The following is an 18715-nucleotide window of genomic DNA, read 5'->3' as shown; positions in this document are numbered from 1 at the left end:
AATTTTTTTATGAAGTGCACCCTTACTCTTTAACTTTACTTTGTATCCCTGACAATCAACTGCTTAGTTGTACCTTTGGCGCTGGACTTTGGAACTACACAGCTCCATCCATTGGGTAGTGGACGGAACCGGTTACTGCAGTGCTGCTTCCATTGAAGTGAATAGAAGTGAAGCTACATCCACGTGTACTTTGTAGTTTAGGAGCCGCAGCTACTCTGAAACAGCAGATTTGGCAGGGGTGCGGTGTGTCGGAACCCTATCGCTCAAATATTGATGGCCATTCCTGATGATAGGCCATCAATAGTTAAATCCTGGAAAACCCCTTTAACCCCTTAAGGACACATGACGTACCGGTGCGGCATGTTTCCCGAGTCCTTAAGGACACATGACGTACCGGTACGTCATGGCTTTAAATAGCGATGCCGGCGCCGCGGGGGTTAATCGGAACGGGATGCCAGCTGAAATCATTCAGCCGGCATCCTGTAACAATGCAGGGGGGGGGGGGTCATTTGACCCCCCCGCATCAACGATCACAGAAAACCGCAGGTCAATTCAGACATGCGGTTTTCTGCGTTTCCGGTCCATTCGGGTGTCCTGTGACCCGATGAACCGGAAAAAGACTGCGATCGGTGGCGTAATTATACACCACCTATCGCAGTCTGAGGATTTGGAGAGGCGGTGCTGGCTCTGGTGCTGAATGCCGCTGTCCAGGGTGCTGATTGGTGCAGGGGAGAGAGGCGTGAGATTCAAACTTCCTGCGCTCCTCTCTCCCCTCCTCTTCCTGTCCAGCACCCTGACCGTGCAGCATCGTCCAGCACCAGCTCCTGTGTCCCCCTAATCGGCATCCATCACCCTCCTGCACCCATCGCCACCCAGGTAGGTTAGGGTCAGTGAGGGAGAGGCACCTTTAGGCAGGGATAGAAGGGAAAAGTTAAAAAAAAGTTAAGTTAAAAAAAAAAAAAAGCACATTTATTCTAAACTTTTTTGTTTCAGCTTTCAGACCCCAGACCCCCCCACCACCAGCCCCCCCCCCCCCCACCACTAGCTGGTGTCCCCCAGTGGACTTTGAGCCTGAGATTCCGGATTTCGCTGGCAATCCTGGAATCCAGATTCCCACAGTGGGGTTTACTGAAATTGACTTTTTTAGTTTTTTTTTCAGTAACCCAATGGTGAATCTGATGGTGGAGCAGACGAATCTGTACGCCCAACAGTTCGTCGCTCAAAACCCGGGCTCATTTTTGGCTAGACCCGGTGGCTGGACGCCGGTCAGTGCAGCCGAGATGAGGACATTTTGGGGCCTCGTGCTGCATATGGGTCTAGTGCAAAAACCCAGTGTCAGGCATTACTGGAGTGGGGACATACTCTACCAGACCCCACTGTACAGTACGGCCATGACACGCTCCCGGTTTGAGGCCATCCGGAAATGTCTGCATTATTCCGATAATGCAGCATGTCCCCCCCGAAGTGATCCTGCCTATGACCGGCTGTACAAGATACGGCCGGTCATTGATCACTTTGGGGCCACATTTCAGCAGGCCTACGTACCTGGAAGGGAGGTAGCGGTTGATGAGTCTCTCGTTGCGTTCAAGGGGAGACTCAGTTTCCGCCAATACATTCCCACAAAGCGGGCGAGGTATGGCGTGAAGCTATACAAAATTTGTGAGAGTACCTCAGGGTACACTTACAAATTTCGTGTGTACGAGGGGCGAGATTCCCGGATTCAACCACCAGAATGTCCCCCCACTCTGGGTGTTACCGGGAAACTCGTGTGGGACCTTATGTACCCACTGCTGGATAAGGGTTACCACTTGTACGTGGACAAATTTTATACCAGCATTCCCTTGTTCAGGTCCCTTGCCGCCAGATCCACGTTTGCTTGTGGGACCGTGCGGAAAAATCAACGCGGCCTCCCTGCCCACCCCCTCCAGGTACCTATCCCCAGGGGTGAGACCCGTGCCCTTACCAGTGGAAGCCTGTTGCTGGTCAGGTATAAGGACAAGAGGGATGTCCTTATGCTGTCTACAATCCACAGTAACAGCACCACCCCCGTCTCTGTGCGAGGTACCGCGGCAACGGTCCTCAAGCCCGATTGTATCGTCACCTACAATCGGTATATGGGAGGAGTTGATCTCTCTGATCAAGTCCTCAAGCCATATAATGCCATGCGCAAAACCCGGGCATGGTACAAAAAAGTTGCGGTCTACTTGGTACAGGTTGCCATGTACAACTCTTTTGTACTATCCCGAAGCGCTGGCAGCACAGGGACATTCCTCCAGTTCTATGAGGCAGTCCTCAAAGACCTGATCTTTTCGGACCGGGAAAGAGCAGGCCGGAGTACCTCGGGAACTGGAGGCGCCCGGATCGTCCCTGGCCAACACTTTCCAGGTGTGGTCCCCCATACTGGAAAGAAGGGACGAACCCAAAAAAGATGCAGAGTGTGTCACAAGAGGGGGATACGGAAGGACACCACTACTCAGTGTGACACTTGCCCCGATCATCCGGGCCTCTGTGTTATCGATTGCTTCAGGGAGTATCACACTTCCATGGAGTACTAAATTTTTATAATCTCCAACAGTCCCCTAGAGAACATAAAACACTATGTCTCTCAGACTTTGGAGACACAGAAACAATTTTTTTCCCCCAAAAAAATATTAGTTTTAGTGCAGGCATCCTCAAACTGCGGCCCTCCAGATGTTGTAAAACTATAACTCCCAGCATGCCCAGACAACCTAGAGCCATCAGCAGGGCATGGTGGGAATTGTAGTTTTACAACATCTGGAGGGCCGCAGTTTTAGGATGCCTGCTTAGTGTCTCCAAAGTCTGAGAGCCATACATATTGGGCATCGTCGCGTGTGTAAAAGTCGTCGCTATAAAAATAACATTTGACCAAACCCCTCGGATGAACAGCGTTAAAAATATAAAATAAAAACGGTGCCAAAACACCAATTTTTGGGCAAAATTTCCATTTGAATCCTTTTTTTACAGTAATAAAGCAAGGGTTAACAGCCAAAAAAACCTCAATATTTATGGCCCTGATTCTGTAGTTTGCAGAAACACCCCATATGTGGTCGTAAATGGCTATATAGCCGCACGGCAGGCCATAGAACGAAGGGAACTCCATATGGTTTCTGGAAGGCAGATTTTGATGGACAGTTTTTTTTTTTTACACCATGTCCCATTAGAAGCCCCCCCTGATGTAGCCTAGACTAGAAACTCCAAAAAAGTTACCCCATCTAAGAAACTACACCCCTCAAGGTATTCAAAAGTTACTTTACAAACTATGTTAACCCTTTAGGTGTTCCACAAAACTAAATAGCAAATGTAGAAAAATTTTAGAATTTAATTTTTTTGTTACCTTGCCTCAAAAAAGTGTAATATAGAGCAACCAAAAATCATATTTACCCCTAAAATAGTCCCAAAACAACAACCACCTTATCCCATAGTTTCCTAGATGGGGTCACTTTTATGGAGTTTCTACTCTAGGGGTGCATCAGGGGGCTTGAAAGGGTACATGGTGTAAATAAACCAGTCCAGCAAAATCTGCCTTCCAAAAACCGTATGGCGTTCCCCTTCTTCTATGTCCTGCCGTTTAGCCAAATAGTAGTTTACGACCACATATGGGGTGTTTCTGCAACCTACAGAATCAGGGCAACACATTTTGAGTTTTGTTTGGCTGTTAACCCATTTTTTTCAGTAATAAAGTAAGGGTTAAAATGGAAAATTTTCCAAAAAATAGAAATTTCTAAATTGTTTCTCCATCTGCCATTAACTCTTGTGGAACACCTAAAGGGTTAACAAAGTTTGTAAACCCAGTTTTAATTACCTTGAGGGGTGTACTTTCTTAGATGGAGTCACTTTTTTGAAATTTCTATTCTAGGGGTACAACAGGGGGCTTCAAATGGGATATGGTATAAACAAAACCAGTCCTGCCAAATCTGCCTTCCAAAACCCATATGGTGTTCCCCTCCTTCTATGTCCTCCCGTTCGGCCAAACAGTAGTTTACGACCACATATGGGGTGTTTTTGCAAACTACAGAATCAGGGCAACCCATTTTGAGTTTTGTTTGGCAGTTAACCCTTGTTTTACTCCTGGAAAAAATTGATTATATTGGAAAATTTTCCAAAAAATAGAAATTTCTAAATTGTTTCTCCATCTGCCAATAACTCTTGTGGAACACCTAAAGGGTTAACAAAGTTTGTAAACCCAGTTTTGAATACCTTGAGGGGTGTACTTTCTTAGATGGAGTCACTTTTTTGAAATTTCTATTCTAGGGGTGCAACAGGGGGCTTCAAATGGGACATGGTATAAACAAAACCAGTCCTGCAAAATCTGCCTTCCAAAACCCATATGGCGTGCCCCTCTTTCTATGTCCTCCCGTTTGGCCAAACAGTAGTTTACGACCACATATGGGGTGTTTTTGCAAACTACAGAATCAGGGCAACCCATATTGAGTTTTGTTTGGCTGTTAACCCTTACTTTATTGCTGGAAAAAATGGGTTAAAATGGAAAATTTTCCAAAAAATAGAAATTTCTAAATTGTTTCTCCATCTGCCATTAACTCTTGTGGAACACCTAAAGGGTTAACAAAGTTTGTAAACCCAGTTTTGAATACCTTGAGGGGTGTACTTTCTTAGATGGAGTCACTTTTTTGGAATTTCTATTCTAGGGGTGCAAGGGGGGGCTTCAAATGGGACATGGTATAAACAAAACCAGTCCTGCAAAATCTGCCTTCCAAAACCTATATGGCGTTCCCCTCCTTCTATGTCCTCCCGTTTGGCCAAACAGTAGTTTACGACCACATATGGGGTGTTTCTGCAAACTACAGAATCAGGGCAACCCATTTTGAGTTTTGTTTGGCAGTTAACCCTTGTTTTTTTCCTGGAAAAAATTGATTATATTGGAAAATTTTCCAAAAAATCTAAATTCTAAAAATGTATGTCCATTTGCCATGAAGTGTTGTGGAAGACCTAAAGGGTTAACAAAGTTTGTAAAAACAGTTTTGAATACCTTGAGGGGTGTAGTTTCTAGAATGGGGTCATTTTTGGGTGGTTTCTATTATGTAAGCCTCACAAAGTGACTTCAAACCTGAACTGGTCCATAAAAAGTGGGATTTTGAAGATTTCTGAAAATTTCAAAATTTGCTTCTAAACTTCTAAGCCTTGTAACATCCCCAAAAAATAAAATATCATTCCCAAAATGCTACAAACATGAAGTAGACATATGGGGAATGTAAAGTCATCAAAATTTTTGGGGGTATTACTATGTATTACAGAAGTAGAGAAACTGAAACTTTGAAATTTGCTAATTTTTCCAAATTTTTGGTAAATATGGTATTTTTTTATGCAAAAAAATTAACTTTTTTGACCCAATTTTAGCAGTGTCATGAAGTACAATATGTGACGAAAAAACAATCTCGGAACGGCCTGGGTAAGTCAAAGCGTTTTAAAGTTATCAGCACTTAAAGTGACAGTGGTCAGATTTGCAAAAAATGGCCTGGTCCTCAAGGTGAAATAGGGCTGTGTCCTTAAGGGGTTAAACCAGGAATACTACCTGGTAGGGTTGATTCTGTTGATTATAATAAATACTTGGTTGAATTTGGTTGCAGTGTTCCAGAGGAAAAAAAGCGTTCATTTTCTATGTAAATGAGGGCTTTAGTGCAAAGAGGGTTGTGCCCAGCACTGAATACGGGAGGAGTTGAGGTTTACCAAGGAGCTAGACCCTGTCAATGAGAGCACTGAAGCTCTTATTTGCATGAAGAATAAAAGCCTTTTTTCTCAGGAACTGCAACCAGTTTTCCTTATTTAATATAGTTGATCCTGCTGATTGTTCCTCTTTAAGGCCTCATGCACATGACTGCATTATGGATGTGTCTGTATGTTTAGTGTTACTAATTATACTTTTTATGTCTATATTCCAGAACGGAAGAAAATAAATGTTAAATATGTATTTGTAAGTGGATGGCTGTAAGGCCTGTCTATGGAGTAAGTAACAGCCATGCACCATTTGTTCCAGTTGGTATTGGAACAGAAAGATCTGTCTAGAGCTGGGGACTTATTCTCCTTAGATGATTTTGAAATTGAAGACAGCCTGTCCAAAGCTCTCAATCAAATAAAGTTAATATCATCTTCTGCGGTGAGTACAATATTTGTACAGTATTAACCCAAATGAGCTGTAACTATGCTTATAGTGATATGATTTGTGGCTACGATGGAATCAGATCTCATCAGGTGAACATTTCTCAAAATCGTGCAAGTGAATTCCAGCTGTTCAGGTAGCAGCCATGACATCAGTGGTGCAAATCAGAGGGACATCTATTGAGTGTGCACAATAAAAATCATGACTGAACAATAAGGCTGAGATCTTGTGCTGCTAGAGAGCATCTACCAGTTTGCTGCAGTTCTATGAAATTTTTCTTTAACCACCTAACAGTTTTGCCTGAGCTCTGCTCTGGCTTTGAGAAAAGCAAGTAACAGTTCAGCCTGAGCATAGCTCAGGCCGCGGGGAGAGGTGGGAGGACGGTTTAGCTGCTTATATCTTGGGAATGGTAGCAGATAGAGATATGGGCTTGATCTTGTTTTTTTTTTTTTTTTTTTATGAAAAAGTTATGACTGCTGGAACACAGAGGGGAAAAATGTTACTGGTCATTAAGGCTAGAATTAGTTATGTCACTAAGGGGTTAAAAACTCAATTGTGTCCCCTGCGTTGTGCACCAAACATTTTTGCTTCAGACACATATTAAAGATCTACAATTAAAAAAAGTTCATTTTTGGGAGGGTTTTTCCAATTTTAATGTGTCTGTTAGGAGGTTAAAGAGTTGTCTCACTTCAGCAAATGGCATTTATCATGTAGACAAAGTTAATACAAGGCACTTACTGATGTATTGTGATTGTACATTTTTCTTTCTTCTTTCTTTAATGACTAGGTTTTTTTCCCCATTATGTTATACACTGCTCGTTTCCATGGTTACGACCACCCTATAATCCAAGACTATTTTTCAAGCACTTCCACCACTGCTGGATTGCATGGTGGTCGTAATAATAGAAGCAAGCAGTGTATAATGCGATGGAAAAATGAATCAAACTAGGAGGGAACATGGACAATCACAATACACTAATAAATGCCTTGTATTAACCTTCTGTACATGATAAATGCCATTTGCTGAAGTGAGACAACCCCTTTAACTCCCTTCAGGACCAGGTCAATTTTTGCTTTTTCGTTTGCATTTTCCCCCCCGACTTTCTAAGAGCCATAACTGTTTTACTTTTTTGTTCACATAGCTAGATGAGGGCTTATCTTTTGTAGGACATTTGTATTTTTAATGGCACCATTTAATTTACTATATAAAGTATTAAAAATAGGGCAAAATGTTTGTGGGGTTAATTTGAAAAACAAAATGCAATTTGGCCATGTTTTTTTTTTTTTAAAGGGGTATTCCAGTAAAGTAACTTAATTTTTAAAAAACTGCATTAAGGCTGCAAGTAGGGATGAGCGAATCGACTTCGGATGAAACATCCGAAGTCAATTCACATAATACTTCGCTTGAATACTGTACGGAGCGAGCGCTCCATACAGTACTAGAATGTATTGGCTCAGATGAGCCGAAGTTATTACTTTGCAAAGTCTCGCGAGACTTCGTATAATAACTTGTGGTACCTTGGAACCGAACCTGAGTTCAGGAAAAGTTTTTTTACAGTAGAAACTAATTTATGAAGTTATTATGCGAAGTCTCGCGAGACTTCGCGAAGTAATAACTTTGGCTCATCTGAGCCAATACATTCTAATACTGTACAGAGCGCTCACTCTGTACAGTATTCAAACAAAGTGTTATCCGAAGTCGATTCGCTCATCCCTAGCTGCAAGATGTGACCCAACCAGAATCCATACCTATACATATAACTAGAGACTCAATTTACCTTGAAATCCATTTGTCTAGCTCCTATGTGAGCCTGCAACACACTGAGAGTATCATGGCACCTGATCTTCCCTCATAAACTTCAAAGACAACAATTCCCACAATGCCTAGCTTTCTGCTGTGAGTTTGTGTTTGTTCATGAGGGTTGATGTTTATTGATTGGCTGCCTGATATACAGTGCAGTCATGCCCCCTCTGCTCAGTAATCACCAGCAAACTAACACTCCCTTTATTTCACAAGACATTTAGCTAGAGAATTGATAGCAACACACTGAGCATGCTCGACCTAACAAAGGCTCAGAACTACAGGTCGATGCCATGGTAATTTATGAGGAAATACAGTGGGTAGCAGAGTACGAAAACTACTTTTATAACTACTAAACGGTAAATATGTGAAACTGATGAATTAGTCTAAAACATACGTTTTATTTATGGTAACCGGAATACCCCTTTAATTTGTTTATATGGCTCTAAAAATGAAATGATAAACTTATTTTGCAAGTCAGTGTGATTATAGCGATACCAAAATTATATAGTTTCATAATGTTTTACTACTTTTAAAAGACAAAAACCTTTCAATTTTTTTTTTTTGCATTATAACTATACTGACACCAATACCTTTTTTTATATAATTCTGTCTACAAAGCTGTATAAGAGTTTGTTTTTTAGTGAGGCAACCTATAGTTTTTTCTGGTACATACATTTTGGAGTACATACAACCTTTTGATCACTTTTTATTTCAGTATTCACCATGCATGATACATTTTTGTATTATTTTTTTTATAGATTTTGGACAAATTGTTAATTTTTTTTTATATGTAAATTGGGAAAGGGGTTATTTGAATCATAAAGTTGTTTTTTTTTTTTTTTTTTAAACATTTTTTCCTGTACTTTTTAGTCCTCATTTTAACATGTGATCCTTTGATCACTTATTTTATAGACTGCAATACAGGGAGTGCAGAATTATTAGGCAAGTTGTATTTTTGAGGATTAATTTTATTATTGAACAACAACCATGTTCTCAATGAACCCAAAAAACTCATTAATATCAAAGCTGAATATTTTTGGAAGTAGTTTTTAGTTTGTTTTTAGTTTTAGCTATTTTAGGGGGATATCTGTGTGTGCAGGTGACTATTACTGTGCATAATTATTAGGCAACTTAACAAAAAACAAATATATACCCATTTCAATTATTTATTTTTACCAGTGAAACCAATATAATATCTCAACATTCACAAATATACATTTCTGACATTCAAAAACAAAACAAAAACAAATCAGTGACCAATATAGCCACCTTTCTTTGCAAGGACACTCAAAAGCCTGCCATCCATGGATTCTGTCAGTGTATTGATCTGTTCACCATCAACATTGCGTGCAGCAGCAACCACAGCCTCCCAGACACTGTTCAGAGAGGTGTACTGTTTTCCCTCCTTGTAAATCTCACATTTGATGATGGACCACAGGTTCTCAATGGGGTTCAGATCAGGTGAACAAGGAGGCCATGTCATTAGATTTTCTTCTTTTATTCCCTTTCTTGCCAGCCACGCTGTGGAGTACTTGGACGCGTGTGATGGAGCATTGTCCTGCATGAAAATCATGTTTTTCTTGAAGGATGCAGACTGGCCAATCGCAGCGCACAGCTCACAGCTTGGGAGTTTTTTTTCTCCCAGGCTGTGAGCTGTACGCTGCGATTGGCCAGCGCTGCAGCCTAGGAGAAGGAGACGCCCACAGGACAAGGGAAGACCCGCCTACTATAACTTAAGGAGCAAAGGTACCGGAGCCTATAACGGGAGAACGAAGCGGCGCCCGGGGATAATAGTAAGTGCAGTGAGATCCCTGGGCGCCGCTCTATATGGCAGCATACTCAGTTCACATAGTTTATACAGGTGAAAGGTCCTCTTTAAGGGGTTTGATATACCTGGTTCCACCAAATATTGATTGAGGCCTGTGATACACCTGATTCTACAAAATACTGATTAAGGGGTTTGATATACTGGCTTCCGCCAAATAATGATTGAGGCCTGCAATATACCTGTTTCCACAAATACTGCTCTTCTATAGGGACTTTGTCACAGGGTCGTTTTGAAAATGACAGGCAGAGGAAGAGGGTCGTAGGGGTGGTAGGGGTCGGGCAGGTGCACCAGGACAGAGCCTGAGTGGGAAGTTGGAGAAGGTGCATGCGATTACGTCAAAGGACGCACCAGAGTTTGTTGAGTGGCTGACTCAGCCTTCCGCTTCTGCACCCTCCTCACCCTCTGCTGTGTGCACCCCCAAAGACACCACCACCACCATAGCCCCTCCACTTGAGTCAGAGGAATTATTTTCCCATCCATTCCCAGACCTTACCGATGCGCAGCCATTCTTGGCATCGGATGAGGAAGAGAAGATAGCAACCTCCACCACCCAGTGGTCTGACGGCAGTACCCAGATCAGCCCAAGGAGGGTGGTCCCCGCTCTTGCTGCCTACTCCGAGATCTCTGTCAGTGGTGGTGAAGGTAACGATGATGACGTGTCGATGGACGTCACTTGGGTTCCCACAAGAGAGGAAGAGGAGGGGAGTTCAGCGGGAGAGACGGAGCAGCAGATAGGGAGGAGAAGGAGGAGAAGCAAGCAGATCTCGCAGTGCACAGGAGACAAAAAGCAGACTGCAAATGTATCTGGCGCGAGCCATCCTCCATGCACGGTCACATCTTGCGCTCCCAAGACGCCGGGACATGGCTCCGCAGTATGGGCTTTTTTAAAACGTGTCAGCTGCTGACAATAGTGTTGCCATATGCAGCCTATGCTGTCAACGCATAAGTCGTGGTAGGGACGACCGCCTTAAGAAGGCACCTTACCTCCCATCACCAAGACCAGTGGGAGCAACGCCGTCAGAAACCACAAAGCCACACTCCCAGCGTTCCACGTCCTGTCTCTTCTCCTTCTCCTCTCTCCTCCCATGTGTCCTCCACTCCACCTTCCACTGTGCTGTCGTTGCGTTCATCTGGCAGAAGGCAGGCTTCCGTGGCCCAAATGTTTGAGCGTAAAAAGTTGATGACGCCGGATAACCCTCTTGCCCAACCGCTGACCGCTGGCTTGCCGGAACTGCTAGCCCGCTAACTACTGCCATATAAACTGGTGGACTCGGAGGCCTTTAGAGAATTTGTGGCCTTTGGCACACCGAAATGGAAAGTCCCCGTAAGGAAATATTTCTCCCAGAAGGGCATCCAAGAGCTAAATGGCCATGTACAGTGGCAAGTTAATATATCTCTGGCACAGAGTGCCAAGATACATCTGATCACAGACACGTGGTCTAGCAAACTCGGGCAGGGAAAGTACATATTTTTTTACTGCCCACTGGGTGAACCTTCTAACGGCCGTCAAGTATGTAACCCGTGGATTTGGTGTTACCGCCACGGATTGCATGCAGGCCTGCCTCTTCTTCTACTCCTCCTACTCCATCCTCCGTCTCCTCCTCGGCTGACTCCTCCTTTTCCACTGTTACCTCCTCTTCCGCTGCATCCCCCAATCTCCCCAGAACCTATTCAAAGTGCCAGGTGAGATGTTGCCATGCTGTGCTGTGGCTGTTGTGCCTGGAAGCCAAGAGCCACACTGGTCCTGCACTGCTTTCAGCTCTGCAGTCACAGGCCGATCAGTGGCTAACCCCGCTCAATTTGACAGTTGGTAAAGTGGTGTGCGACAAAGGTGCCAATCTGCTGAGCGAGCTGAAACAGAGCAAAATGACACATGTGCCATGCATGGCACATGTCCTGAATTTAGTCATGCAGCGATTCTTTGCCAAGTACCCTGGGGTCCGGGACATCTTGCGGCAGGCCAGGAAAATTTCTGGCCATTTTAGATCTTAAACGGCCCGTCAGATGTCTGATTTGTGACAGCCCGACGTGCTGGAACTTCACCTTGTATATGCTTAATAGGCTGCTCCAGCAGCAACGTGATGTTGACGACTATCTGTACGAACTCTGCAGCAGGACGGGTTCTGGGGAGCTTGGTTTCTTTTCACTGTACCAGTGGCTGCTCATGCGCGACGCATGCAGACTTCTGCGGCCATTTGATGAGATTACCAAACTGGTTACTCGCAGCCAGGGCACCATTAGTGACATTGTACCTTACACCTTCTTTCTGGAGCGTGCAATGATCGCGTGTCATTGATCAAGCTGTTGAGGAGCAGGAGCTGGAAGATGCTGAAGTCGCAATGCTGAATTAATTCCCAGGGGGACTACTCCATCTGAGACAAGTCAGCAGGAGTCTGAAGAGGAGTCAGAGGAGGATGGTGGTTAGGGAAGGAGGAGGAGCAAGAAGAGCAGGCTTTGAGGGGGACTTTAAACTTTTTGGGGGATCCCTGGTGTTGTTCATGGCTTGGGGGAGTAGACCGAGGTCAACATTCTCCTGGGCGATGAGCAGGAGCAAGGGCGCCCCACCACTTACAATTTAGTGCAAATGGGGGCCTTAATGCTCCAGTGTTTGAAGAGGGACCCCCATATAAAAAGTATAAAGGGCAAGGACCAGTACTGGGTGGCAAAGTACTTAGACCCCTGGTACAAACACAAAATGTCAGACATGTTACCAGCATCACAGAGGGCTGTCAAAATGCAGCATTTCCAGGCCTTGCTGCGAGAGATGCTGCATTCTGGTGTTGCGGGCACTGGCAGAAGAATTGCCACCAACAGCGATACAGGTGCGGGTACCAATCCTACTGTGCCTGCAAGAAGAGGGCTGTTTGAAGATGTGTTGGTCACTTCGGATATAAGATCATTCTTGCAGCCAACCTATCGACAGCCGCCCTCCGGATCCAGCCTCAGGGAATGCCTAGACTGACAGGTGTCCGACTACATTGGGTTAACGGCCGATGTGGACACTCTGAGAGGCGAGGAACCCCTGGACTACTGGGTGTGCAGGCTTGACCTGTGGCCAGAGCTGGCACAATTAGCCATAGAACTCTTGGCTTGCCCCTATCCGAAAGAACTTTCAGCGCAGCAGGGGGGATCGTGACCGATAAGTGCGCTCGCCTTGCTCACGACAGTGTGGACTACCTCACATTTCTAAAAAAGAATGAGGCATGGATCTCAGAGGAATTCAATACCTGTGATGACCACTTGTAATTGAATTTCCTCATGCCAGCCCACACATAGCCGCCACCACCCAGAACAAAGAATGGTCCTTGTCTTATGTATATACAGCGGCATAAAAGGTCTTTTCTGTCAGGTGAATGCCTAATTTTTGGGGCCTCTACTCCAGTGGCCTACAGTAAAATTGTTATCCAGTGACTGCCAGGTTATTGTCAGGTTATTGCCAAATTTTTGGGGCCTGTACTCCCGTGGCCTAAAATAAAAATTGTCTAGGTTCCAGCAGGGCACATTTTTGAGAGTTTCCCCTTAAGATGCATAAAAATGGCCCCGGATTAAAATTCTAATTTTTGGGGGGAATTTTTGCCATTGATCCCCCTCTGGTATGTCAATGTCCATGTTGTGGGACTATTTGTGCACTTCTATTAAGTATTTGGTGGCTGCAAAAAGTTTTTTAAGGTTCGCCTGCCATTAAAGGGATTCTGACTCTGTTTTAGCTTATAGAGCTGCGGACATGCAAGGCTAGATCGCTGCTAGCATGTCCGCAATATACCTGTCCCATAGCACTGTGTCGTTTTATTGTGTTTAAAAAATGATTTTATAGATATGTAAATGACCCTAGTAAGGAGCCCAAGGGGATGTACTAACCTTCTTTTGGAGCCCAGCCACGGCCCCCTGTGAAGGAGCCCAGCACCGCCTGCGTCCTCTGAATCTCCTCCTTGCTCACAGTTAGATCGCCGTAATCTTGCAATGCGCGAGATTGCGCATGCGCAGTTCCTTTCATGAGGCTGATGTCAGCACAGAGATTATGGCAATCTAACTGTGAGCAAGGAGGAGATTTGCAGGCGGTGCTGGGCTCCTTCACAGGGGGGCGTGGCTGGGCTCCAAGAGGGCTAGTAGAGCCCCTTGAGCTCCTTACCAGAGTCCTTTACATATCTATAAAAATCTTTTTTTAAACACAATAAAAGGACACAGTGCTATGGGACAGGTATATTGCGGACATGCTAGCAGCGATCTAGCCATGCATGTCCGCAGCTCTATAAGCTAAAACGAGGTGACAGAATCCCTTTAAAGTGAATGGGGCCTGCCGCGAACGCTCGGTACGCTAACATTTGATCGCGAACGTGCGTTCTCGAAGTGTCCCGGCCGATGTTCGTCCATTACTAAGCTCCGGCATACAATGTTTTTTGAAAAGATGCAAGAAAGACAAAACAATGCTACCTAATTAACAAATTACCAGTAGCAAAAAAATGCTTCTCTGTCGTGCGTTTCATATTTTCCATAGGTCTTCTGCTAACATCTGCAGCTGATGTTCGTACTGCAAAAAAACTAAAAACAAAAAAATACCAAAAATGCTGGTAAATACAACACCACTAAAACCACAAAAGTGCAATAAAACACAAGCAAAAACCTATGTGTCATCCCAGCCTTATGCAGTTTTCCTGGCCCCCAGTTTTGCTATGCTGAGAAAAAGGCCAGAAAATATGACACAAATGGCATGTCATGGTTTGTTGCGACTGGTTTATGTATCACAGGACAGCCCCCATCCACATTGCTAGATCAACACATTGGAATGCATCAACTGTTTAAAAAATACACAGTTATAGGATGATAGAGGTAGTTTCATCACTGCCTTGATAATGCAGACAGACATTTAGTCATCTCAACATTCTATTTCAAAGTACAGGTGTTTGCATGCAAAGCGAGCATTTCTATTGTGGTTGATGATATTTCTATCATGCAACCGTATTCACTGTAAATATGAAGGAGATATTATAATATACATATAATATATATGCTGACTTGTTTGCTATCATATCCTGCAAATTTGAATCAATTCTCTGCAGCAGATAATTACACTGGTCTATTATTCTTTACTCACCTGATGTGAATACAGTACAATAAACCGTGATCAGATATAGCCTGACTGTATCATAAATCACTATGATGCAGTCCGTTCAGGTCAGGGAAGCCACAGTCAGATGTGGCCGACACACAGACCGTGTTTCCTGGACTGAGCACAGTCTTGTGAATCAGCCCTTAGGCCTCTTTCACACGGGCGTCTTATTTTTGGCACTGATAAGAGGCGGGTGCGTTGCGGGAACACGCACGATTTTTCAGCGCGAGTACAAAACACTGTAATGCGTTTTGCACTCGCGTGAGGAAAATCACAGAAGTTCGGGCTTGGGATTGATGCTCTGAAGATTGTATTATTTTCCCTTATAACATGGTTATAAGGGAAAATAATAGCATTCTGAATACAGAATGCATAGTAAAATAGTGCTGGAGGGGTTAAAAAAATAAATAAAAATTAACTCACCTTCTCCTCTTGATTGCGTAGTTCCCGGTCTCTGCTTTACTAGCTGTGGGCTAAATGACCTGTGGTGACGTCAGATCACATGCTCCAATCACATGGTCCATTTTTCACGCAACGCATAAGTGATGCGTGAAAATCCCCGCTCATGTGAACAGCCCCATAGAAATGAATGGGTCCGGATTCAGTGCGGGTGCAATGCGTTCAACTCACGAATCGCACCCGCGCTGAATACTCGCCCGTGTGAAAGGGGCCTTAGTGTAGCCAGCTCAGTGAAAGCAAATCTTTCTAAGGGCTCATGCACAGAAACATAATCCAATCCACATTTTTCGCAGGTCAAATGTGCATCCATTCACTTCAATGGGGGCCGCGAAAGCTGCGGACAGCACTCCAAGTTCTATGGCCCCGCCATTTTACGGACAAGGATAGGACAGTTCAATTAGGGGCTGGCCTTCCTACAAAATGCTAAATGCAAATGGCATGGCATGGTATCCTTGTTAAAGGCAATTATCGGACCTCAAAAAAACATAGGCCGTGTGCACAAGCCCTAACTGTTACAAACAATGTAGTTTATAAGTCATGGTTTACGATTATTTTATTTGCCATGGATAATGCATCTTAATTTGCTGTGATAAATGGTGGACTACATACATGATACTATGTGCACTAGAAGTTTTTGTGATTTTGGAATAAAAACTTGAATTTTAATTTTGAGAAGTACTGGATCATTGTCGTCCATTTACGATAAATAAAATTTGGCTCTACTTTGGTCATTATAAAAGATGAGTGAATTTTTCAAAAATTCTATTCGGCTGAATTTATTTGCGGCGAATCGTGTTAAAAAGCTGCTATTTTCTGGCTGCTGAGAGCCTGTATAGTGGTGTAGAACACTGTGCCTTGCAGTAACATGCAAAGGGAGTCTGCTTTGGTAGTGAAATAATACCGTGAGTCAGTATGACATGCAGAGGACAGGAGTTGCTCTTAGAACCACTGCACACTTAATTTATTTGGGCAGTCACAAGGCCAAAACAGACCAAATAACTCAAGTATCAACTCAGCCTTACAGGTAGATGTTAGCGTCAAGAAGAAGTGCACTCCTTTTACACCGTCGTCAGCTGATTCCACATAGATGTCTACAGACCTGTTCTATCAAACGCTTATACAAGTACCCGCTGAAGATGGTGGGTGAAAGAAGGAGCACGTGACATCAGATGTGTGGTGGCTAACAGCATCAGAATAGTAGCTGAGGCAGGTAGCCAGAAGAAACTGGTCTCTTTTGTCAAATTGTTGGTGTGGCACCATGGATGATCGAATCTGATGCATCAGGCATTGGTGTGTGGAAATCCTGGCTGATCCACGCCTGATTCATCTTGATGCAGTGTCCCACTATGTGCTATATGTGGGCACTTTAAACTGTTGCTAAATGTCATATCAAATGTATTGTGGTATCATGCTGTAATTCCCATCAACAGGCTGGCAGTGTCTTTTACCTTTATTCGCCCCTAGGTGGTGCTGCCACCACTTATATATTGTCAAGTCAGTGTGTGTTGAGGATGAGAATGAAGAGAGGAGGAAGTTTATGGAGGAGGTGAATATTTGTTTTTCCACCTAAATAATCCACAAAAGATTTTACCACATATAACTGAAGCACTGAACGCTGAATGAAAATAGTTTTTCCACTGAAATAATTCACAAAAGATGTTACCGCATATAAGTGCAGCGCTTAACGCTGAATAAAAAAAAAAATTCCCACCGAAATAAATCACAAAAGATTTTACTGCATATAAGTGCAGCGCTTAACGCTGAATACTATTTTTTTTCCACCGAAATAAGTCACAAAAGATTTAACCGCATATAAGTGCAGCGCTTAACGCTGAATAATAATTTTTTTCCCCACCAAAATAAGTCACAAAAGATTTTACCACATATAACTGCAGCGCTGTACGCTGAATACAATTTTTTTCCTCACCAAAATAAGTCACAAAATAATTTACCACATATAACTGCAGCACTGAACGCTGCATGAAATTTTAAACTAATGGTGGTCTGTGAAAGACACTGTTATGGAGGGGATCTGTGGATGACACTGTTATGGGGGCATCTGTGGATGGCACCATCATGGCGGATCTGTGGATACACACTGTTATGGGGATCTGTGGATGGCACTGTTATGGCGGATCTGTGGGTGGCACTGCTATGGGGAACTGTGGATGACACTGCTATGGGGGGATCTGTTGATGACACTGCTATGGGGGGATCTGTGGATGACACATACAGTATATAGCATCTTATCCTATATATGTGTCATCTACAGATCCCCCAATAAAAGTGTTCTTGTGTAAATAGTGAATGACCCCCAATGCATGGGGGTCGGCAACTGATATTGAAATGGCCGCGGGGCCTGATGCAGTCACTGTATTCTATTACACCGGGCCCCGCTCACTGTAGTATTCATATGTAACCTGTAGGCATGGGAGCTTTGTTAAACTATAGAAATCCTCTGAAGCAGTATCGCAATCCACGTAGTACTCACTCGAAACTCCAGTAGCAGGCAGGCAGCGTAATGTCACGCATCTGCTCCTCCCACTTTATTAATGAAGCAGGTGGCCCCCAGCCCCATCTCCCTCCCCTCTGATACATCCCCGGCCGCGCTGTGCAGCTCCACTGAAGGATTATTTTGAAAATGTGCAGAAGCCACAGAGGACCCCGACGCTGCAGATTAATAATGGAGACATCATGAAGATTTAACCTCATATAACCGCAGTGCTGATTGCTGAATAAATTTAGTTTTTCGACCGAAATACTTCAATAAAGATTTTACCACATATAACCGCTGCACTGACTGACAGCTACCGCTGCTACTTCTGTGAACCCCTGCACCACTACTTCCCGGGCAGGTAGGCTGCTGCGAAGCAGGTGCTCTACCCCGGGCACGCTTTGCTCCCGACCTGCCACTGCTGTCACGCTGTTGACTCCCAGCTATGCTTTCAACACATTATACACATATAACCTTCAACGTGAACTGAGAATATATTTTTCTTTTTGTACTGAAATAGGCCAGTAAACGCTTTCAGCAGAAATAAATGCACCAGTCAAATGCGTATATATTTATCTTTTTTTACTGTAATACGCCCCTATACGCCTTCAACAAAAATAACTGCAGAAGTGAACTGAGCATATATTTTTATTGTTGGACTGAAATAGGCCACTATATGCTTGTCACAACCAGACAGCTGAGAAGCTCTGACAGAAGCCTTTCAGAACCTCCTCCTTGAGTTTTCTTTGTTTTTTGGTTTTCAGTTCCTCATCTCGTTAGCCTCTCTCAGCTGTCATGTAGTTGGACTGATTGCATCCCTTTAAATTCCTCCCCATAATGCATTAGTGTGCGGTTTATACAGCTTCCTGGAGTGTGTGTGCATGCTG

The 18715-nt window shown here is 43.9% G+C and overlaps 1 protein-coding gene across 1 annotated transcript in view; it reads left to right on the top strand.

Annotated features, from left to right (window-relative positions):
* Positions 1-18715, top strand: part of VEPH1 (ventricular zone expressed PH domain containing 1) — a 529573-nt gene that overhangs the window by 47108 nt on the left and 463750 nt on the right. The window contains exon 2 of the mRNA XM_044289371.1: positions 5919-6133. Within this exon, the coding sequence (XP_044145306.1) occupies positions 5996-6133 (138 nt within the window). The 5' untranslated portion in view covers positions 5919-5995. The remainder of the gene's footprint in view (positions 1-5918; positions 6134-18715) is intronic.

The sequence above is a fragment of the Bufo gargarizans genome, chromosome 4 (genome assembly GCF_014858855.1).
Source record: "Bufo gargarizans isolate SCDJY-AF-19 chromosome 4, ASM1485885v1, whole genome shotgun sequence".
Classification (NCBI taxonomy): Eukaryota; Metazoa; Chordata; class Amphibia; order Anura; family Bufonidae; genus Bufo; species Bufo gargarizans.
Note: the sequence above shows the minus strand (reverse complement) of the source record. Positions and strands in the feature narration are given on the sequence as shown.